General features: G+C 32.5%; 1 protein-coding gene across 4 annotated transcripts; it reads right to left on the bottom strand.

The window, feature by feature from the left end:
* Positions 1 to 298: 298 nt before the first annotated feature.
* LOC134716395 (muscle M-line assembly protein unc-89-like) lies at positions 299 to 23,521 on the bottom strand. Of its 4 annotated transcripts, none has more exons than XM_063579377.1 (11): positions 23,182 to 23,521; positions 15,573 to 15,689; positions 13,916 to 14,023; positions 12,411 to 12,513; positions 11,122 to 11,224; positions 10,214 to 10,287; positions 9,493 to 9,662; positions 4,356 to 5,037; positions 3,826 to 3,889; positions 3,018 to 3,071; positions 299 to 1,115 (listed from the first exon to the last, which is right to left on the bottom strand). In XM_063579377.1, the coding sequence occupies exons 2-11, from the start codon at positions 15,631 to 15,633 to the stop codon at positions 936 to 938; spliced, it is 1,599 nt and encodes a 532-aa protein (XP_063435447.1). In that variant the 5' UTR covers positions 15,634 to 15,689; positions 23,182 to 23,521; the 3' UTR covers positions 299 to 935. The 4 variants fall into 4 exon arrangements, with proteins under 4 accessions (XP_063435447.1, XP_063435446.1, XP_063435448.1 ...); XM_063579376.1 differs by having other exon boundaries at positions 23,193 to 23,521; XM_063579378.1 differs by having other exon boundaries at positions 23,361 to 23,521.
* Positions 23,522 to 24,725: the final 1,204 nt, after the last annotated feature.

The following is a 24,725-nucleotide window of genomic DNA, read 5'->3' as shown; positions in this document are numbered from 1 at the left end:
TGAAATTCAACTTCATGAAAAACCACCAAACGTTATACGTAAGCTTTAAGCGAAATAAGATAGACGGACGGAAAAACGATTTCTTCATGTTTCGTAGTAAATAATAATAAAAAACACTGACTTGGCGACAATAACATTTGCAGCGCTCTTGGGCTTTCATTTGTTTGTGTATTCAACATTTACAACTTTACGTGAGATGTTGTTTTGAAGTTTTATATCACTTCTCATGGAAAAAATAAGTTCTTTTGTCAAATATATTTTATTACTCATACAAAATAAGAAAGACATAAGTTACATACATGACTATTTCTTATATGCAACATATTGAAAAGCATTAGTAAAACTATAAAGTACAGTATTACTGACGAATCTAAACAAAAAGTATAAATATAAACAAACGAAAATTGAGTATAGTACTCAAGAGATTCTGGATAATTCAATAAAGGATTCACGTATGTCAGTATGTAAAAATACTTCAGGACTACTAGTATTAAACAATCGAGATTTCCCAAGTTGTGAATCTAATGAAAAAAAGTATACTTAAAAAATGAAAAAAAGTAGATAATCATATTATTCGAGATTCTTGATAAATCAAACAAACCTTTCAATTATTTCGGTATGTTAAAATACAACAGAATTACCAACATTACACCACTTGTGAGTCTAATAAAAATGTGTACATTAAAAATCAGTTTGATGGGAATAGAACTCGAGATTCTGGATAATTCAATAAACGATTCAATCATTTCAGAATGTAAGTCTGAGACTACTAAAACACTTTTAAAACACTTACAATAGTAGTCTCAGTGTTAATATGCTGCAGAATAACCAAACACTTATAGTAGTCTCAGTGTTAACATCCTACAGAATAACCAAACAGTAAAGATTATCCCACTAGTTATTGCATAGTATATTGTATATCACGTGATCGAACACTAACACAATGGTTGTCCCACGGGTTCGTAGTCGTCATCATCTGGTGCAGAACTTTGTTTGGCATTGTAACCCAGTCTTAAAGTCATACCTATATTTGGAAGGTTGTGTCTTTTATAATACTCCAGAACTTCGTGAAGTGTACTGAACGTCAAATTGGTTTCAATCATAAACTTATCACTCTGAAAAGGATTAAACAATGCGTTATCAAGTAGTATTCTTAAATATATGTGATATTTATAGATTATCCTTTATTATCTCAACGAGATTGATTTTCTCGCTTGAGCTGGAACAGCGAAAGTGAGAATAGCAATCGAGTTGAGATGACCAATGATAATCTGTTTATCGCTATTTTACCTATGACGACGATGTAAATTCCAATGTCAATTTCGTTAGCAACGCCACGTGGCCTCCTTAGTTTTTAGCAATAATTTTTCCATCTCAAGCGAGAAGAATGATATGAAAATTATCACAAAACAAGATCAAAGGAAAAAGACACAAAATAGCGATAATATTGGGTACACGTCATTAAAAAAAAACCCACACCAACAGAACGTGTTATCAAGTAGTATTCTTGTATATATGTTATATTATTAGTTATCAAGTAGTATTCTTGTATATATGTTATATTATTAGTTATCAAGTAGTATTCTTGTATATATGTTATATTATTGTATATATGTTATATTATTGTATATATGTTATATTATTAGTTATCAAGTAGTATTCTTGTATATATGTTATATTATTGTATATATGTTATATTATTGTATATATGTTATATTATTGTATATATGTTATATTATTGTATATATGTTATATTATTAGTTATCAAGTAGTATTCTTGTATATATGTTATATTCTTGTATATATGTTATATTATTAGTTATCAAGTAGTATTGTTGTATATATGTTATATTATTGGGTAAATGTCTTCTTGTATATATGTTATATTATTGTATATATGTTATATTATTGGGTAAATGTCAGTTACAAGCACAACATGAGATCATCACATGTATTTTTACAAAACTAAATTTTTACGAGGCTAGACGAAATGCCAATGACACCAACAGAGAAGAACAAAGGCAAAGCTGAAGTGAAAGAGGGATAACAAATGACTAACTGCTGACTTAACAGTCTAAATATTCACTGATATAAAATCTTTGAATTAATTTCACATTTATATATATTAAAAAGAATGGCAATATTTGTTGACAAATACTTAATCAAGAAGAAAAAAACGAACATACAACGAAGAACGGAACACCTAACCAAAAACTACAATAAAGCCATTTCAACTGTCTGTTAACATTTTATTTGATGATAGGATAACATTGCTGGACAAACATTTTTTTTCGTTTATTGTTTTGTCATAAATCCGGCTATTGATTTTCTCGTTTGAATTATTTCACTTGTCATGCCGGGGCCTTTGTTGACTACACAGTCGTATGGTAATCTAACGTTGCTTATATCCATTCCAATACATCTCTAGTGGATAGATGTCTGTCTCATGAGCAATCATACAATGTCTTATTGTGATACTGTACGTATTTGTCCATTCATTTATAATCATTCTAAATATGGACCCAACATTAAAATCAAAACAAAACGTAATCTTCTGACGCACAGTTACAGAAGGCCAGTAATAACATATATACCCCCCCCCCCCCCACCAAAAAGAAAATAAACAAAAACACAACAACAAAAAACGACAACCACACAACAAACCACAAACAAAACACACATAAAAATAAAGATAAAACTGAAAACAAAATCACGAAATTGAAAGTTAATTTACTAACTAGTGTGATGGGCAGTAATATGATTGGATACAATGTATATAGGAGAACGGGTATATAACCAACCCATACCAGTATGTGGTTTATATGACCTTGTGCCCTTATACATAACCCACCATTCTATAGATCAGTGTGTGCTTTGTTAGACCTTATACATGTACACTGGTCTATAAAAAAAAATCGTTTACAGATTGTGAATTGTTTGACTTTGTATAGAATTCATAATGCAGCGGTTTTGTTAATAATATAGTTGTTGCTACACCGAATTGACTGAACACTTACGTTTTTTTCTATTTTGTATGACTTAAGCCCAGCTTTAGTTTTCACCACTAAAACCTATAAAAGAGAGAATACATAAATGCTAAAATGAGACAGATAGAATTGATTAGACACCGAGCACATAATTTTGGTAATATAAGAAATCGATATTTCTAAAACATGAAAAACAATATATACATATACGGGAATTTCTCGCTACATTGAAGACCTATTGGTGACCTTCTGCTGTTGTTTTTTTATTTGGTCGGGTTGTTGTCTCTTTGACACATTCCCCATTTCCATTTTCAATTTTATAATTTACGATATCCACCACGAAATACAACAACCGGAGTCTTTTATAATATGATATAAGGCTTTGGTTCTGCTTATTGTTGAAGGCCGTATTTTTACCGCCTCGTTGATCTCTTGCATGCTTACTTGGATGCTAGAAGTCTACTGTATATTGTACGAATCATAGCTGGTTTCAATCAAAGACTTGCAAATTTATATTTTCCGCTATTTTCTGCTAATTAAAGGTAATTTTGGAGTTAAAGCAAAGATTGCAATGTTTCAGAAATTATGATATATGTTCTTGTGAACGAGAACTCTGGGAACTATCACACTAAAAATCTGACTCGATCGGTCTCCAAGATTTGTATGCATCCTGATATGATTTTTCAATCCACTCATCTGTATACTGGTCCCATATATATATATATAGGAATTCAAACAGATACAAAACTTGAACGTTTCAATAACCATAGTTCCTTTTTCCCGGGATCAGAAGAATGCATAACTAATATAAAAAAAATATTTCACTTATTGTAGTTACCTTTTTTCCTGGTTCAGAAGAATCTCTAACTAAGAAAGTTCGTTCTGCCAGCAATTCTAATTCCCTAAAATATATTGAGATAAATAAACAGTTAAAACACTTGTAGTTTTTCCGCCTACATCATTGTTGACACATTGTATTTTGAACTATACGAATTTGATCTATTCAGCACATTTATATGAAGCACAGATCATTTTATTTCTTCTTTTATACGTGTTTCTCGTTTCTCGTTTTTTATAGAGATTAGAGCGTTGGTTTTCCCGTTTGAATGGTTTTACACTAGTATTTTTTTTATTGGGGGGGGGGGGGGGGGGGGCTATAGCTTACTGTACGGTATGAGCCAAAGCACCACGTTGAAGCCCGTATACCTTGACCTATAATGGTTTTCTTTTCATAAATTGTTACTTTGATGGAGAGTTGTCTCTTTGGCACTCATACCACATCTTCTTATGTCTATTGAAATGCAATTTTAACTAACCTTTATGTATATATGATTTTTTTAATTCAGTTTTCAGTGACTAGAAACTTACCGTGCACTATCATCTCTATTCCCGCCAAACAAATATTCTGACGCTGGATCAAGTCTGGGATCGGGCTGCACGTAGCCCGCCTCTTCTGTCGTCATATTTAGATAGTTAGTACCACTCGAGTTGCTAAGCTCTGCTGAAGACTGGGGTGATTTCCTTGGTGTCGGTAATTTAGGCTCTTGGGATTTTGACTGCTTATCACTTTCTTTGGATGACGGCCTAGAGCTTGAATCTGAAGACACTGGAAAGTTGACTTCTGATGATGGTGATTCGGTCCGTGAAGGAGATGGCAATGTGATGCGTAAATTTGTGGCTGGTGAGTTTGTTCGTGAACGGGAAGCTGGTGTAGTCATTCGTAATTGCGATGTCGGCGATTTTGTCCTTGGTAACGATGATATAGGCGGATTTAATGAATTAATGTACATTCCTGGTTTAGCGGGTTTGGGTGCTACTTTGGGTTTTGGTTTTGTTTTAGTTTGCATTGAAGTAGAATCGACTGCGTCTACACTAGTGTTTCCACCATTAAAGTTCACGGTACCCTCAGAAAAACTCCTTTGTTTTGTGGTGTCATTCGGGGGCGAGGCAGCATCTTCATAAGTCTCTCGCTGTTCTGAAACGGATTTTTGTATTCTTTTAGATTTCGGCTGTTTTGGGATGGTGCCAGTTGTTGATACGCATTTCGTAGCTATCAAGAGAAAGAAAAGAAAAATATTTTATTTTACATTCATTTTTCTATAGGGCTTTTCAAACTTATTCATCTTCCGAAACACAGAAGAAAATAAGCAAAAATAATTATACAAAAATTATGGTGCATGAACCCCTCTACGATTCGACGATGAGTAAAAGCCATGCCCAGTCTTTGGAAGAAGCGAATTGATAAAAACGTTTCTTATATCAAATAGCGATATTGTCTAATATGAATTGTAAATATGCAGACATTACATGCGGAAAAATTGTAATTGTAAAAGAAAAATTATTAAAATACGAACTTTAAAACAACTGTTCAAATATAAATATCAATTAAGTCTAAATTAACATTCAGAATTGATTTAAAAGCAAAAGTTTATGTTCGTGTAAAATTTGAAGTGCTGTATTTTTCTCATGTATATAATAAATAAATGCTATAAATTCTAATATCAATGCGATACTTTTAAAATATGTTAGCAGTATTTTTGTGATGTCAATAATGTTAATAAGCAGTTTTAAGGCCATTGCATGCATTCAAATTGTTTTTGGTAGTAATCTTCCAATTGCTTAGGGCCTCGGTGGCCGAGTAGTCTAAATAGTTACTTCTATAATCACTAGCCAGTCAACACTGATGTTGTGAGTTCGAACCCCGCTCGTGTGGATGCATTCGACTCCAATCTTAATTGTTTATGATTGTCAGTTTTTTTACCAAAGGTCGGTGGTTTGTCTCCGGGCACCCGGCTTTCTCTAGCAATAAAAACTGCCTAAATGCTACATGCTTAAAAGTAGCGTTAAAACACCAAAAAATAAAAATGAACCCAATTTCTTAATTGGTTTTGAAAAGCAAAAACACAACCAATCAAATGAGGTTTTAAACATCATCTTAATTAAATAGCCAAGTATCAAAATGATTGTTCACATATGTAATATCTGTTAAATTTCTTTATGAACACATCTAAACAATACGTATCCAATTTTCTATTCCTTACACACACATGGAAGACTTTCTTTATCAGGAACAATGAAACTAACTCGTGCCAAAGAAGCAGGGGCGGATCCAGCCATTTTAAAAAGGGGGGTTTCCAACCCAGGACAAAAAAGGGGGGGGGGGGGCAACTGCAATGTATATGTCCCCATTCAAATGCATTGAGCGACCAAAAAAAAAAGGGGTTCCAACCCCCGGACCCCCTGGATCCGCCAATGAGAAGTATCATACTGTCCCCTTCAGACTGATTCGACAAAATCTGTCCTGTACTTTTGCATCTATTTTATACAGAGTTGACCGTTGGTTTTCCTGTTTGAATGGTTAAACTTTTTTGGGGGCCCTATATAGCGTGTTGTTTGGTTTGAGCCAAGGCTCCGTGTTTTTGGCCGTACTTTGATCTTTAATGCTTTACTTTAAAAAAGAAAAGTTACTTTGATAGAAAGTTGTCTCATTGGAACCTAAACCTAACAAGAACGCCGACTCCGAACAAGGCTTATAATGTTCCACAAAATTGTAAATGAAAATATAGACATTCCATCACAAAATGTATTACAACAGAGTCAGTCCACTACAAGATCCACAAATAAAGAATCCGACAGACAAATTCAACGCAATAATGACAGCTATAAATTTTCTTTTTTTTCTGTCAAACCATCAAAGACTGGAACAAACTATCTGCTGAAATTACTCTAAACACTACTACAGAAAACTTCAAGGATGCACTCACACACGATTTGCTCCTTGATACTTACCCTTATCTGAAATACAGATACTCTTGTTTTTATCTTATACCAAAAAAAAAAACTAAAAAAAAAAATGTAATATTCAAAAAATAATTAAAAACATTTGTATAAATTAAAAACAAAGAAAAATAGTAAAAATTAAAAAATACGAAAATATGTGATCATAAAACAACTTTGATTTAGAAATATCTGTTAATTTAGGTTTTGACAAAAATTATTCAAATAAATTTTACTTTAAAAACATTTACCAGGCATGTGCCGGAAAGTAAACATCAGCACATTGATGGTTCTTGTAACAAAAGAAGAAGAAGAAGAACTCATACCTTATCTTCTTAAATCTATAAATCTTTTATATATAGCTGACTATGCGGTATGCTCTTGTCTATAGCTGTCTCATTGAGAGTCATACCACATTTTTTTATATGACGTGTCATTTATTTACTAGGATCAGGCTCATAATTATTACTCTTCACCAGAGATTCATAATTTACTTACTTGGATCAGGCTCATACTTATTACTCTTCACCAAAGATTCATCATTTACTTACTTGGATCAGGCTCATACTTATTACTCTTCACCAGAGATTCATCATTTACTTACTTGGATCAGGCTCACATTTATTACTCTTCACCAGAGATTCATCATTTACTTACTTGGATCAGGCTCACATTTATTACTCTTCACCAGAGATTCATCATTTACTTACTTGGATCAGGCTCATATTTATTACTCTTCACCAGAGATTCGTCATTTACTTACTTGGATTAGGCTCATACTTATTACTCTTCACCAGAGATTCATCATTTACTTACTTGGATCAGGCTCACATTTATTACTCTTCACCAGAGATTCATCATTTACTTACTTGGATCAGGCTCATACTTATTACTCTTCACCAAAGATTCATCATTTACTTACTTGGATCAGGCTCATACTTATTACTCTTCACCAAAGATTCAACATTTACTTACTTGGATCAGGCTCATATTTATTACTCTTCACCAGAGATTCATCATTTACTTACTTGGATCAGGCTCATATTTATTACTCTTCACCAGAGATTCGTCATTTACTTACTTGGATTAGGCTCATATTTATTACTCTTCACCAAAGATTCATCATTTACTTACTTGGATCAGGCTCATACTTATTACTCTTCACCAAAGATTCAACATTTACTTACTTGGATCAGGCTCATATTTATTACTCTTCACCAGAGATTCATCATTTACTTACTTGGATCAGGCTCATACTTATTACTCTTCACCAAAGATTCATCATTTACTTACTTGGATCAGGCTCATATTTATTACTCTTCACCAGAGATTCATCATTTACTTACTTGGATCAGGCTCATATTTATTACTCTTCACCAAAGATTCATCATTTACTTACTTGGATCAGGCTCATACTTATTACTCTTCACCAGAGATTCATCATTTACTTACTTGGATCAGGCTCATATTTATTACTCTTCACCAAAGATTCATCATTTACTTACTTGGATCAGGCTCATATTTATTCCTCTTCACCAGAGATTCGTCATTTACTTACTTGGATCAGGCTCATATTTATTACTCTTCACCAGAGATTCATCATTTACTTACTTGGATCAGGCTCATACTTATTACTCTTCACCAAAGATTCATCATTTACTTACTTGGATCAGGCTCATATTTATTACTCTTCACCAGAGATTCATCATTTACTTACTTGGATCAGGCTCATATTTATTACTCTTCACCAAAGATTCATCATTTACTTACTTGGATCAGGCTCATACTTATTACTCTTCACCAGAGATTCATCATTTACTTACTTGGATCAGGCTCATATTTATTACTCTTCACCAAAGATTCATCATTTACTTACTTGGATCAGGCTCATATTTATTCCTCTTCACCAGAGATTCGTCATTTACTTACTTGGATCAGGCTCATATTTATTACTCTTCACCAGAGATTCATCATTTACTTACTTGGATCAGGCTCATATTTATTACTCTTCACCAAAGATTCCGTGATCATTTACTTACTTGGATCAGGCTCATACTTATTACTTTTCACCAAAGATTCGTCATTTACTTACTTGGATCAGGCTCATACTTATTACTCTTCACCAAAGATTCATCATTTACTTACTTGGATCAGGCTCATACTTATTACTCTTCACCAAAGATTCATCATTTACTTACTTGGATCAGGCTCATATTTATTACTCTTCACCAAAGATTCATCATTTACTTACTTGGATCAGGCTCATATTTATTACTCTTCACCAGAGATTCATCATTTACTTACTTGGATTAGGCTCATATTTATTACTCTTCACCAGAGATTCATCATTTACTTACTTGGATCAGGCTCACATTTATTACTCTTCACCAGAGATTCATCATTTACTTACTTGGATCAGGCTTATATTTATTACTCTTCACCAGAGATTCATAATTTACTTACTTGGATCAGGCTCATATTTATTACTCTTCACCAAAGATTCATCATTTACTTACTTGGATCAGGCTCATACTTATTACTCTTCACCAGAGATTCATCATTTACTTACTTGGATTAGGCTCATATTTATTACTCTTCACCAGAGATTCATCATTTACTTACTTGGATCAGGCTCATATTTATTCCTCTTCACCAGAGATTCATCATTTACTTACTTGGATCAGGCTCATATTTATTACTCTTCACCAGAGATTCATCATTTACTTACTTGGATCAGGCTCATATTTATTACTCTTCACCAAAGATTCATCAGGTTTGTCATAATTGTCGTCTGACGATTCGTCGTCGTCATCGTTTATCTCATAAAGTTTTGTCGAGGACGCAGAGGCACCGACGACGGTTGATTCCAGAAGATTATATTCGTCTGACTTTTTAAGTCTGTAATAAAGATATCAAACATCGTTTGAATAAAGTTATGAGTATTTTATTTAATAAACACATGCATAGTAGAAAACAATACGGAAACCTCAATGAAAACCCCATTATTTTATTATTATTCAAATGATAATAATCGAGATTTAACTCTGTCTCCGTCAATAAACAACGAGTGTTTTGCCAGACTGACATTTTAAATTACTTTTATAACTGTATCTTTACATGTGATGCAATTTTAAGAAATTTAACGATGCTTTTTTCGAGTTTAGAAGAGGGATGACACTAGCAAATGCCTTAGGAATAATCAAAGTACTGAAGTACTGTTTACTCATAAGACCTCTAGATCTAATGACCGATAATTCAATGATGGTAATTTCATTCTCATAGTACACCTGAGAAAACTAAATTGATATATCACTTATATTTATAATCCCATTCCGATCTAGATTGCCGCTTATTACATACTAGTAATAGCCATTTATTCTTATTTTTATGTTTTCGTATTCTCTAGGTTAGTTTTCCTGCTTATCTGTTTGTCTGTGTATCATACTTACTTTGTGTGTTCGTCGTCTGGCAAGGATTCTTCATGAACAACAAGCATTGATACATATATAGCTCTCATCCATTCCTAACAAACAGACAATACATATATGTTCAGCTCTAACTCAATTTAGATAAACATTCCTAACAAACAGACAATACATATATGTTCACCTCTTACTCAATTTAGATAAACATTCCTAACAAACAGACAATACATATATGTTCACCTCTTACTCAATTTAGATAAACATTCATAACAAACAGACAATACATATATGTTCACCTCTTACTCAATTTAGATAAACATTCCTAACAAACAGACAATACATATATGTTCACCTCTTACTCAATTTAGATAAACATTCCTAACAAACAGACAATGCATATATGTTCACCTCTTACTCAATTTAGATAAACATTCCTAACAAACAGACAATGCATATATGTTCAGCTCTTACTCAATTTAGATAAACATTCCTAACAAACAGACAATGCATATGTTCAGCTCTTACTCAATTTAGATAAAACCGTCTGTTTAATCTGACGAAAATACGATAAAACATTTGTTTGAGACAATTATAAAAGGATTTACACACAGATTAATTCGAATGTGGTTAAACATTAAATGCACAAATAATTGAATATTATATATAATGTATCAGCAACCATCGATGTTGTGTAAAACAGAAATATCATACAAGGCTGTTCCTCAAAACGAAAAAAAGAGGAAAATTGGAGACTTATTATTGGTTATCTTCTGCTTGCACTAAAAATCTAATTAAAAGCTTGAGAAATTCATATTCAGGTAAATTATAAGAACTGCAAGGTGTACTTATTTAACAATATTCAACAATATTAAGAAAGAATCCTAAATGTTTTACTCTTTCGTATTTCAAGTATTAGTTTATGTGTTACATACCAGCCTCTCCGTATCTGTTGCACAACTGAATTTGTATAATTTGCCCTCTGACGAACATGGCAAGATTTCAAAACAGTGGGGTATACTAAAATTCCTTCGTAATCTAAAATACACAGTCAAATGTTAAATTGAGTTTTGTAAGGATTTCTATTCAACACTATATTAGTAACAATTTATTTTTTTAAGATTTTAGTGCAGTGCGATTTTTTTCTGTTTATATACACACGATCTTACACAAGTATATGTCGGATAGCCCTTTTAGTATGTCTTCAAATCAAGCAAACAGGTACACTGTTTAAAATCAGATCGACATGAATCATGTCACGTTGTAATATTCTGATGATGCAATAATTGTCACAATCGAAGACGGCTCAAATAAAAAATAACTGAATATTTGCTAATATACTTGCATGGTCTATTATATACAATTTTGTGCTTCTTTTTTGTAGATAGATGTTTTTGTCTTCTGTTAAATTGTTCCTTTTAAAAATTGTTACACAATGATGTCTGCTGTGGCCATATTTTGTCTATTTTATTTATTATGTCTGTTTATATAAAACCAGGTTTAATCCACCATTTTCTACATTTGAAAACTGAGTTCAGCATTTTTGTGATTTTACTTTTTGTTACATATTTGTTCGTTTTTATAGTGATTAAGTTTATAACACAATGTTGACGTCTGTAACCATATTTTTGAAATTTCCTATCATGCCTGTTTGTTTTCTACACACATCGATATCGTTGTCCATATAATGGATTTTGATGTGGCTGTCATACAAGAGCATTAATATAACAGTTCTTGTCCATTCGTTTTTTATGTGTTTTGTTATTTTATTTTGCCATGTGATTATGGACTTTCCGATTAGATTTTCCTCTAAGTTCAGTTTTTTTGTGATTTTACTTTTGTTTAGCTAGCTTTAGAACCACCTTTAATCCACCATTTTCTACCTAAGAAAATTACGGTAACTGTCTGAAATATGACAATTGATCTCCATTCGTTTGATGTGTTTGAGCTTTTGATTTTGCCATTTTATTAGGAACTTTTCTTTTTGAATTTTCCTCGGAGTTCAGTATTTTTGTAATCTCACTTTTTCTATGCAACTTATTCAAGATAACACAGGGCTCAAAAAGCCTGTATGCGCTTCTTACTTAAGATAATTCAGAACATAAGCAAGCATTGACGATTGTGTATATGTACTTCCCCTTTATGATAACCATCAGGACACAGAGTAAACTATAGTAAATACTATTTACTTATGGTAACACAGGACCTAGGATACTATACTTACTTGTGATAATTCATAAGAGAGAAGTGAACTTTCGGAGATGCTGAATGATCATCATGAAAAACGTAAACACAACCTTGAGATAGCACAACAAAATATTGTCTCCCTGAAAAATATATTAATATATCATCGAAAATGTAATTGGGAAATACATCAGTTATGTCGAGTAACTGGCTTCCAAAAGTTCCGAATCATGTCCCACACATATATAAGTAATTCTCGTTAGAATTCACAGTAATCAAATTAAGTAAGACATCTATATAGTTTGGAGTTTTCATGATACAATATTGGCGAACAAACTTGAAGAACAATAGATACTTAACATCTGCATGTGCCTGCCCCAAATCAAACATTATCTTTAATTACAAAGTATATCTGAATTCTTTTATCATTCAGAGAGTTAGTTCAGGATGTATATCTTTCATGTTATATCGCTTAAATGGTTTTTGTTCAATCAAATTTCGATTCTTTGTGCATTTTGAGTCAATGCTGTCTGATTGGCATGAATCAAACATTTTTCTCTCCTTCGGATAAATTAATCAAAAGAAGAAATTAAGAACACTGAACTTTGTCAGGCTTAACCGCAGAAATAAAAACTATTTAAATCAACCAGTTATGCTACAAATTGTTACAATAAGTTGTAGTTTTGGTTGTAGGATATTATTATTTTTCTCCATAAGACGCCTCTAAACAGCTACTTTTGCATAGGTACTATGTCTGTACCAAAACTATGTAGTACTGGAAATCTACTTCTAGTATTCAGTACTGTTTTGTTACTCTAAAATTATTGTAATATTTAGGTACCTGTATTTTACAGTACTTGATTTGTACTTGAAAATTTAAGTACTACATATTTTTGGTTTCAACGTTACACTTTTAGCATTTTGAAAGTACGTTTATTTCAAATCTCTTAAAATTATGATTTTCAAACATGGAATATTGTGATCGTTTTGGTATAATTTCTGTACCAACATTTTAAGTACAAATCAAGTACTGTTAAATACATGTACGTAAATAGTACACTAATTTTAAAGTAAAGAAATTGTACTTAATATCAAAAGTAAATTTTCAGCACTACATATTTTAAGTACAAAAATAGTACCTTTCCAAAATGGGTTGTATATAGTTTAAAAGAACAGATGTATTGTGGTATTTAGTGTCGTTCGGTGGTGGTTGTCTTGATTTATATTCCACATTCTGCTGTTTTATTGATATTGTAAACCACCAAATTAACTTTACAGTGAAGCCAGTGCATTATGCAGTGTAGTATTCATACCACCAAAACAGTGCTTGAAAGGAAATTGTTTAACTTTAAAGAGAGGCCAATGGATCACCAGTCAAGACAGGCACAGATCCACCCATTTTAAAAGGAGGTTTTCAACACATGCAAATCACATACAATGAGAATAAATGTTTTCAAACAAAAACATATTGTCAAACAAATAGGAAGTCCACATGACCCCTTTTTAAACTTTATGCAAGTTATATATGTTGATAATTAACCATACACTGAAGACTTGCGAGGGGTCCAAGTTTCTTTAATCCACGTTCCAGTTGTCCCTCTTTCCTCACTAAACCTTTCCAGTTAGCCTCTACAGTAATAAGATCTTGGGCTCCTATGTACAGATCAGATAAAACATGCTATTATTTAAATCATACATATCTGACATGCAAATATAATTCAATAATATTTTACATACTTGAAAGCACAAGGAAGCTTTTTATCTATATACAAATAAAAAATCTTGTGACCAATCGAGATATGCCCATTATATAATTGCATTGAACAATTCATAAACATATTCTTCCTTTTTATCCTACACTAAAATAACTCAAGAGGCATTGGTAGGATAAGATAAAAATAAAGATGGTCCTTCAAATATGCAATAGGTCATAACAGTTGAGTAACATATTTTCAATTTATATTCAATGAACAGAAAATCGTTAACATACACATTCGTCGTGAGCTATTAAAAAAAAATCTACCGAATATGTCAATTGGAAATATGTTGATTTGAAATAAGCCCTGCATTTGATTTTACCAATGGTTTACTTTTACAAATGGTGACTTGGATGGAGAGTTGTTTCATTTGCACTCATACCACATTTTCTTATATCTATAGGTCGCGAAAAAACACACATTGCTCGCTTAGATATTTTATCTCATCTAGACACATAATTCCAACTAAAAGTCTTTCAGTCTGTCTGATTATCTAGATGCATTGCACTTGTTGGAAAAGATGATATTGAACGTAGTGACAATAAAAAAAAATATACATGTATTACCAATGTTATTTCAACTGAACGGGCGGAGTTTACGTTTTAATTTGCATAAAGGCAGTCTATTTGGAGATGTGTGTGATGAAGAAGATTGTCGTTGAATTATTACTGATTTCTAATTACCTATCAGTGTCATCAAAGGCATTTATGAAGACTTACTGGACAGTTCATTGATGTGTTTATCCTAAATCACCTATTTATAAGATGGACTGGTTTATTAAACTCCGCCCAGTCAAGTGAAATAAATTGAGTAATAAATACAGCGAAACATTATAATTGAAGTCAGTATTTATGTTCTGTAAAGTCAGCTGAAGTATATCGGTGTTCAAAAGTCATAAATTGATTGAGAGAAAGCAACTTCGGGTTACAAAACTGAAACCAAGGGAAATGCATCAACTGTAAGATGAAAACAATAGGACCACTGAAGTGCAACAAAACACAAGCCTACATACATATAAACGCCTAGCCAAAGTTAATATAATGTGTTTTAAAAACAAAATATTAGTTCATTTATATGTTTCGGGGTTTAGTGTTGCGTCTAGCTTGCCGAACAGTATACTCATTTGTTTAGGGAAACATCTCCCCTGATTCAAATTACTTATTACTAAACTCTATAGTTAACAATACGGTATTTTCAAAGATCTATTCTGTTAACATTAAATATATGTTGCGCTTTATTACCGAATCAATAATTCCTGTACTCTATATTAACAAAAGGGGTGTCTTTTACTTGTGAAGGCTTCAGATCTTTATATACTAGTACCTATATTAACAAAAGGGGTGTCTTTTACTTGTGAAGGCTTCAGATCTTTATATACTAGTACCTATATTAACAAAAGGGGTGTCTTTTACTTGTGAAGGCTTCAGATCTTTATATACTAGTACCTATATTAACAAAAGGGGTGTCTTTTACTTGTGAAGGCTTCAGATCTTTATAGCTGGACATATCGGGTCATCGTTGATACTCTGTTTAAGTTGCTACACGTTCTTCTGAAGATCTATCTAAATATTTAAAAAAAAAAAAATTGTATTTATATTAATAAAGTTACTTGCCTAATTACATACCCTAATATCTTTACAAATAATAAATTATGAATGGAGTAAAATGTATTATGTGTCGTTGTTCTCCTCTTATGTTTAATGCGATTCCTTCAGTTTTTGTTAGTAACCCAGATTTGTTTTTTTCTATCGATTTATGAGTTTCGAACAGCAGTATAGTACTGTTGCCTTTATTTGTGATACTTCTATATACGTTCTACAGAGACAGCCAGGGGCCCTCCATAGCCTGCTATACAGTGTGTGGTTTTCTTTGTCTTCAGGCCAAACAATAACTTGTGAGTGAACATTTATTTGTTCTTTGTCCTTTAGTTGAAAGTTGTCTTTATGGCGATAAAACAACATCTGTTTATTTCTATACTGACTTCAAACTTCAAAGAGTTTAGTAAATGAAAAAGCGATAAAATGATAAAAATACCGAACGCCAAGAGAAATTAGAATCGGAGACACCTTTCCAAAATGGCTTAACCAAAATCTCAAACTCATCAAACGAATGAAAAACAACTGCCATATTCCTTACTTAGGTTAGGGATTTCCTTATGTAAAAGCAGATGGATTAAACCTGGTTTTATAGCTAGCTTAACTTCTCAAATTGTATGACAAAATTGGGAAACAGCAGTCAACATTGTAATACAATCTTGCATATAGAAACTCCAAAGACAAAGTACATAAGCAAAAATAAATAAAAAAAACGCAAAACTGACTATAGGAAAACACAATGTTGGGTTGTATCAGACACGCCGAAATTTTATCACCAACAACATTCAAAGACGAGTAAAAAGAATACGAACAAGTATTAAACAACGTCAGTGCCTACAATCTATACTCCTAGACAATCATGTACTAGTATTATTTGTGATGTTCGTTTGTGTATGCCTGTCTTTTATTAATGATAATATACTTGGTCTATATGCAATTTTGTGCTTTAAGTGTACATATTTGTTTTTCTTTTGTAGTGATTTAGATTACAACTTAAATGTGACTGCTGTACCCCTAGTTTTGACATTTTTGCCTTTTTTTATGTCTGTTTGTTTTGTTCACACATAGTTGTCAATATCATGGAATTTGATGCGACTGTCATACAAATAAGAGGTTTATTTAGCTTGAAAACCAGGTTTACTCCACCATTTTTACACATAGGGAAATGCCTGTACGAAGTCAGGAATAGGACAGGTGTTATCCATTTGTTAGATGAGTTTGAGAAATTGATTTTGCCATTTGATAAGGGACTATCCTTTTTTGAATTTTCCACTGAATTCAGTTTTTTAATGATTTTACGTTTTGCAATGTTTTGGGACGGACTATTTATCTACAAGGTCTTGGTATCTTCCAATGCTTTTTATAAGAAAAGGGATGAGACGTTCTTTGACATAACCTTGGATCAACAATTATTCTACTAAGACACTGGTGACGATTAATAAAGTCCGAGTAGCAGCTGTCAGCTCTATAATAACGAATTTATCCTATATACATGAAGGTAAAGTTGGGGAATTGCTCCTAAATAGGACAAATTCATAATTCGAAAATTTAAATCGTCTCGTTTTACTGATTATACTACTGATACGATCATTTATATTAAATTCAAGTTACAAGTAAACAAATTAGACAGAGGATGCCATATCGGTTGTTTCTTTAATTTCTAGTTTTGAAGGATATATCAATGAAACCCAATCAGATGAGATTGGATTGGTTTTGAAAACAAACATCATCAATATATAGTTGAATTCGATGTTTAATTATCTCATCTTATTCTTTTTGAAAAGTGAACTCAAACTCATATGAAAGTAAGAAAAGGTCAGCAAGGAGAGGCGCACAGTTCGTTCATATAGGACACTCGAGGAAGAAGAAGTAAAACTACATGCCGCAACTTTATGCAAGTTTACAAAGATGTACACTTGAAATCAGCTCCAACTAACATGAATGACACATAAAAATATGACAAAATATCTTTTTTTTTTTTAATTTATTGTGATTATTATCTACTAACTAATCCCAGCGTGTCCGCACTTACGTCAAGTATTTTAGAAACAAACTTCAAAATAAATACGGAAAATGCAATTGACATAAATTATATAAAGATATACTAGACTGTGGTTCCTCTTTAATGAATCATATCAAAGTAGCACGATTTGCCCTGACATCATTGTAAATTCAAAAGCATATGACACTGGAAACTACATGCAAAACAGGATTTAAATGAATAACAAAAACTGATCTATTGATATCAGTAAAATATACAATGATTTTCAGCTGATACATAAACTTAACACGAACAAGCTTGTTTTACAAGTATAATGATAATAAAGCCCTTGAGATTAGTGGAAGTAGCCACCTATGGCATGTCCACTTTACATACACAAGTATTTTACAAAATAGCAAACACTTTTCATTTAACTTCATTGATTTACTTCCTTAAACTTGGTCTAGGAATATTTGATCAAAATAACAATTAGAGCAAATATAAATATTAGATTCGGAAATCGATTGGGGAGAAAACAATTGATACAATGGATATCCTGTGTGAAACAGGTTCCATGGATTTAACTAACGTCACTCCAAATTATCAAACTTACACCAAAACACCACAAAATCAACCAAAAGCATACATAATATACTTCAACTGAAAGCAATTTTCGCTATTTAAATCATTGATTACCATTATCATTTATTTCCTAGCCTTTGATTAGATTAACAAATGTTCTTTTTTTGTAACTTTATTTAAATATTCGGTTGATTGCAGCGTAAAGATGTGAGCTGAGGTATATACAAATGAATACTCTATATAAGTGCTTACTATTCGGTATATTTAAGGAAATTCAAAAGAACGAAGAGTATGCAGAACTTACTGACTTGTATAGAAAAGTTTAATAACTTGTCGATATAGTTTTAAATTTAAAAAAAAATGTATATAGCTGGATGAGTATACTGACAGTATTGTTAAGTGGATGCATATGATTACTGTTCGATAAAGTGAAATAGGTGAAGTTATCATTAATTGATATAGTGATTGGTATGCATGTGATCACTGCTGGTTAAAATTAATTGTATTGAGCTGCTTACGGTTTAATACAGTGAAAGTGAGATGAAAGATACATAAGGAATACTATTCATCAAAATATAATGACGCAAAATAAAAAGCAACATGAACCCATCCAAAAACCGGTTGCGATCTCATATCTTCTTGAAAGGTGAATACATCCTGGTCCACTTGTGGTCCCGTCGTATTGCACATGTAAGTGATAAGTCCAGTGACAGGTCACATTCGAGAAAAGAGGACGGAAATTTAAATATAACATAGACCCCATTCAGTTTTTAAATTCTAATGTGTATCAACGACCTCACAGCTTTAAAACATTCGTAAAGATAATCTACGTCTTCCTTTTCGTGACCTACCGATTTCGACTGATCACCGGATTTGTACTAACATGCCAGATGCCACATGTGAATCAAGATATTTCTACTAGCCTTCCGGTGCACATGCGATCACCCCGGTTTTTGCCTGGGATTTTATAACTCAGTATTTATTAGCTATCTATGTTGTGTTTTGTAAGCTGTTGTTCGTCTTTTGATTTTTATCTTTATTTTTTATGGTATGACGTTGTCTATTTATTTTCTATCTTTATATCTTTCACCTCTGGTTTTTTAGCCTATTGCCGAGGTGTTTCATGCAACAACTGACCAGTACAGTAAAGTGTTTGCCAGCAATGATTGACCAGTGAAGTAATAAAAAATCATTCTATAAATGTCTATCACTCTGCTGTGCTTACTTGCAGTGATTGACCACTGCAGTAATAGACATTAGGGGACTACCTGACCAGTTCAGTGAGGGGTTTTCCTAGAAACAAGCATTTAGCATATTGAAATCTGAAGTCATGCCGGGGGATGTCGAACTGTACACTACTCATCGCAGTTATAACAACTTTCTTTTCAATACTTAGTTTATACAAATTATAAGATGTAATGTAGTATGATTTCCAATGAGACAACTCTCCACTAAATGGCATAGAAGTTGTCATCTTTAAGATCACTGTACGGCCTTCATCAAAGAAAAAAACTCATATCACTTGGTAAGCTTAAGAGGCCCGAAAATTGCAAACGTAAATCAATTCTGACGAGAAATCAATCGATCTGATTAATGTATAACTAAGTCCAGTTTAAACTAAAAAATACATGTTCGAGGTTTAGCTTGCTACATAAGTAAATGGCTGTACCAATTCAGGAATATGATAGTAATTATCCATTCGTTTGATGTGTTGGAACTTTTGATTTTGCCGTTTTGATTAGGGACTTTTCGTTGAATTTTTTCGGAGTCCGTTAGTCATGTTAGTCTGGCATATTTTTTTTTAAATTTTGTTTGAACATTTCAGATGTTCAGTTTTTCGAAAGTTCACAAATTGTCACACGGGCACGTATGGTTATGTTTTTATTCTTGAGGAGTATGATTCCTGGTGATGAATGAATTCCTACCAACGTAGGGATGAAAGCCTAGTGAAATCCAATCTTTCTCTTCTTTTCTAAGTTTTCTTATACTGCTAAATTTTCCTTAGCCATACATGATAATTAATTTATTTCAGGATAGATGTATCAAAGTATACATGTACAAATGTCAAATTTGATTGTAGAACAACATATATAGTCGATTAGTGAAGTGCACATTTGTCTGCATGTACTAATCTATATTGTTCGAATCCAAATTTTGTTACATGTATGAACAAAACAATAAACGACAAAACAAACATAGTGTACAGCAACAAATGACAACTACCGAAATACAGGCTCCTGATTTGAGACAGGAGCATACAGAAGGTGACAGGGTTATACATGTTTGCTGGTACAAAACCCTCCCCTAACCTAGGACAGTAGTGTTAGAGCACAAAATAATAATAAACTATACCTATTAGCTGAAAAGACTGAACTCATCAGATCATTAGTGGTCAGTCATTTAAAACGTATCAATCGTATGGTATACGTTGACGTATCCGCATCGGCAGATTTCTCAAAAAATATTATGTGATCCCGAGTTTAAGAACACTTTACATTCGTAACAATCAAACATTCACTTTCAAATTTTGCAATAGTGGTGTTTTGTAAAAAAATAATAATAAGGGGGTCTAAACTAAGTCAAGAATAATATAATAATACTTTATTCCAAAAGCAAGTACAGCTTATAGGATATATATTCATTTTTTGACAAATTAATTATACATGCACCATATTAAATAAACATACATATAATAATAAAATGTTAACTACATTGAGATACATTAAATAAACAACACGAACCCTACCAAAAACTAGGGGTGATCTCAGGTGCTCCGGAAGGGTAAGCAGATCCTCCTCCACATGTGGCACCGTCGTGTTGCTTATGTGATTACAAATCCGGTAAATAGTCTTATTCGGTAGGTCACATTCATGAAAGGGAAGGGGTTTGTAGTTACGACGTAAGGAACATATCCGATATTATTTGTGAAACGGTTATTCCATAACGGTCAACCAACTCGTGATGCCGTCCGTGAAATTTACGTAGGGATGATTTCGACTTCACCATTTGGAACTCTTGGTTTAATAGCTTCCTTGTGAGCAGCAATCCTCTATCAAGAAAATCATGATACGAAATACTAGCAAAGGGAATATCGTATCAAATGGGAGGTATATACCCCGTATGCAGATGCTGCTGGAATGTTGCTACTTAGAAATGGAAAGTTCACAATTGGAAATCATCTCTTTTGTCGTGTAAAGTTTTGTTTTCGACCCTCATTATCAATTTCTAGATGTAAGTCAAGATATGCAACCGACTTAACTGTATCTGTAGTATCCTTTATCTCTAGTTCGATGGGATAGATTTTACATGCCCTTAAAAGGGAACCAATGAAGGGCAGGTACACGAATTTCAGATACAACCCTTTAATAAATTTAATCTAGTTAAAAATTATTTCAAAAACTTGAATAAACACATACAAAAATCAAATTTACTACTTATATATATATATATGTAAGGAACTTTGAATATTGTTCATTTGCGATGTTGTCATAGCAGAGGTAATAGAAACACGAGTTGTCTTCAGATGTCATATAAATACGTGTACATTTTTTAAAACAGTACTTAGTATCACTCTATTTGTCAAATAACAATTTGGTCCTACGCGAGCACAAGTTATCACACAAACAAACGATTTTACCGTATTCACTCCTACCATGCCTGTACACTGTTCCAACTATCCAGAATATATCTTTAAAATTCAGGTTCCATGTTCCACAAAAAAGCGATATTTCCTTATTGTTTCGTTGAAAGAGGGAGGAAAGATACCAAAGGGACAGTCAAACTCATAAATCTAAAACAAATTGACAACGCCATGGCTAAAAATGGAAAAAGACAAACAGAAAAACAATAGTACACATGACACAACATAGAAAACTAAAGAATAAACAACACGAACCTCACCAAAAACTGGGGGTGATCTAAGGTGCTACGGAAGGGTTAGCAGATCCTGCTCCACATGTGGCACCCGTCGTGTTGCTTATGTGATTACAAATGCGGTAAATAGTCTAATTAGGTAGGTCACATTCATGAAAGGGAAGGGGATTGTAGTTACGACGTAAGGAACATATCCGATATCATTTGTGAAACCGTTAACGGTTATTCCATAACCATGATAACGGCCAACCAAATCGTGATGGCGTCCGTAAAATTTACGAAGGGATGATTTCAACTTTACCATTAGGAACTCTTGGTTTAATAGCGTCCTTGTGAGCAGCAACACTCTATCAAGAAAATCATGATAGGAAATGCAAGCACGAGAATATCGTATCAATTGGGAGATATATACCCCGTATGCAGGTGCTGCTGGAGTGTTTCTACTTAGAAATAGAAACTTCACAATTGGAAAGCTGAAATCATCTCTTCTGTCTTAAAGTTTTGTTTTCAACCGATCCTCATTGTCAATTTCTAGATGTAAGTCAAGATATGGAGCCGACTTAACTGTATCTGTAGTAAGTTTTCATTTTGAATTAGAAATTAATCAGTTGCTCATTTGCATTATTGAAAGTACATAGAAGTAAAGCTCGAGATCACATACTGTTTTTTGATAAATCTGCAGATGCGGATACATCAATGTAAACGATACGGTTGATACGTCTTTAAATGACTGACCTCTAATACAAGGCATAAAAAGCGAAATAAGTACACAAAAGACCCTTAGTACAGATCTGATAGTACTCGAAGATTTAGAAGACTAAAATGCCCGATCTTTTGATAGAGGGTATACTAAAGACCAGCAACAGCATTAAAATTACATAATATTCAATATTAACACATTAAATTAATACTGACTGGTCATATACATATATAATGCATAGAATAAATAAACCTAGACATAATTTGATAACGCAGTTTCACTTTCATTCATGATTTACAAAATCATTTAAATAATATGTATACCTTTTACTCACCTATGATTGTCTTTTGAAGAAATCCATTTAAAACATTCGAAAATATCCTTGTGAAATTCACCAACTTAGAAATGCGGAAGATAAAAACAAATACACACTCTTGTTGGGTCACATTTTCTTAATCCAAAAATAAATACACAATTGTATACCGAATATGTTATAGCATACCTGTGTATACAAATGTCAACTAATTCCCTCTAGATCTTTCCGCTACACGATATTGTAAAGTATTTTTATACCTTAAAATCACAGTACATTTATTCGACAAGAGTCCTTTGTTAAACTTATAAATACAAAGAAGACGTAATATGGGAAATCCAATCAAGTATACAGATGAACACATGAATGACCTATTTTACATAAATAGGAAAGGGTTTTTCATATTTCAACAGTATTCGGAAAGTTTCAGTACGTTTTTATATAAAGATACTGCGTCTAATACTAAACCTTAGTGCTACGCGAAAAGAGCGGGTACTGACCTTACACTCAAAAAAATGATTTCCATATCAATAGGTAAAAGATGCTGTAACTAAGCTTTAAATGTCATAAGTTAACTCAGTTATATAGCAGTTGTATGCAGCAATTATTATTCTGTTAAACATTATAATTAACACCATGTTCTCCAAGACTTAAATTTTAATCAGTTTTACACTTAGTTAGAATATGTTATATACAGGCAATTAAAAAAACCAAAAATAATAAATCATTAAGAAGCATAATTTTAGCTCTGGTCCAACATTCTGCAATTACTCAAATAGTCTTCATGCTTAGCGGACAAACAGAAAATTCCAGTCTAAAGTCTAAAGTCCTTTGACCATGAATGTAACATACCATTCTTTAGTTGGACACCCTACAATAATTCGCTAAGAAGATTGAATACAAAGGAGATCGTCGACTCAAAACCCACATTTTTAATTGTTTTTACTTCTTGGACATGTAGAATGTCTAAAAGAAATAGAGTTATTCTGGTAATGCTAAATGACATTCGACCTGAATTTCTCTTTTATGTTATAATGCTTATTTATCTTAGCTTATCAAAAGTCCTTAATGGCTACAATGATAATTACATTGAACATCAAATCTGAGGACTTACCGTTTTATATTGAACACCCAAACTTCACAAAATTCTTTACAAACAACGGTACATTGTTTAATCATCTGCATGTTCTAGGACTTGACTATTATATTGACAAAAATTCTTAAGAAATACTGTGAATCTGTTTACTTGTGTAGTGGTTTTATCTGAATTCTTTTTTATTGAATAGAAATTAATTCCCTTTATACCACCATTCCCAATGTGAAGTTGAAAAATTGCCTAGAAGAAATAATCGACAGTTACTTTTAAATATAAAAATGGTAGATCAACCCACCATTTTTTTTAAAAATTGCCATCTACCAAGTAAGGAAACTGCCCATTGTTATATTATAGTTCGTTTCTGTGTGTGTTGCTCTTACTGTTGCGTTTCTTCTGTGTCATAGTTCTCCTCTTTTATTTGATGTGTTTCTCTCAGTTTTAGTTTGTAACCCGGATTT

Source organism: Mytilus trossulus, chromosome 4, assembly GCF_036588685.1.
Source record: "Mytilus trossulus isolate FHL-02 chromosome 4, PNRI_Mtr1.1.1.hap1, whole genome shotgun sequence".
Lineage (NCBI taxonomy): Eukaryota > Metazoa > Mollusca > Bivalvia > Mytilida > Mytilidae > Mytilus > Mytilus trossulus.
Note: the sequence above shows the minus strand (reverse complement) of the source record. Positions and strands in the feature narration are given on the sequence as shown.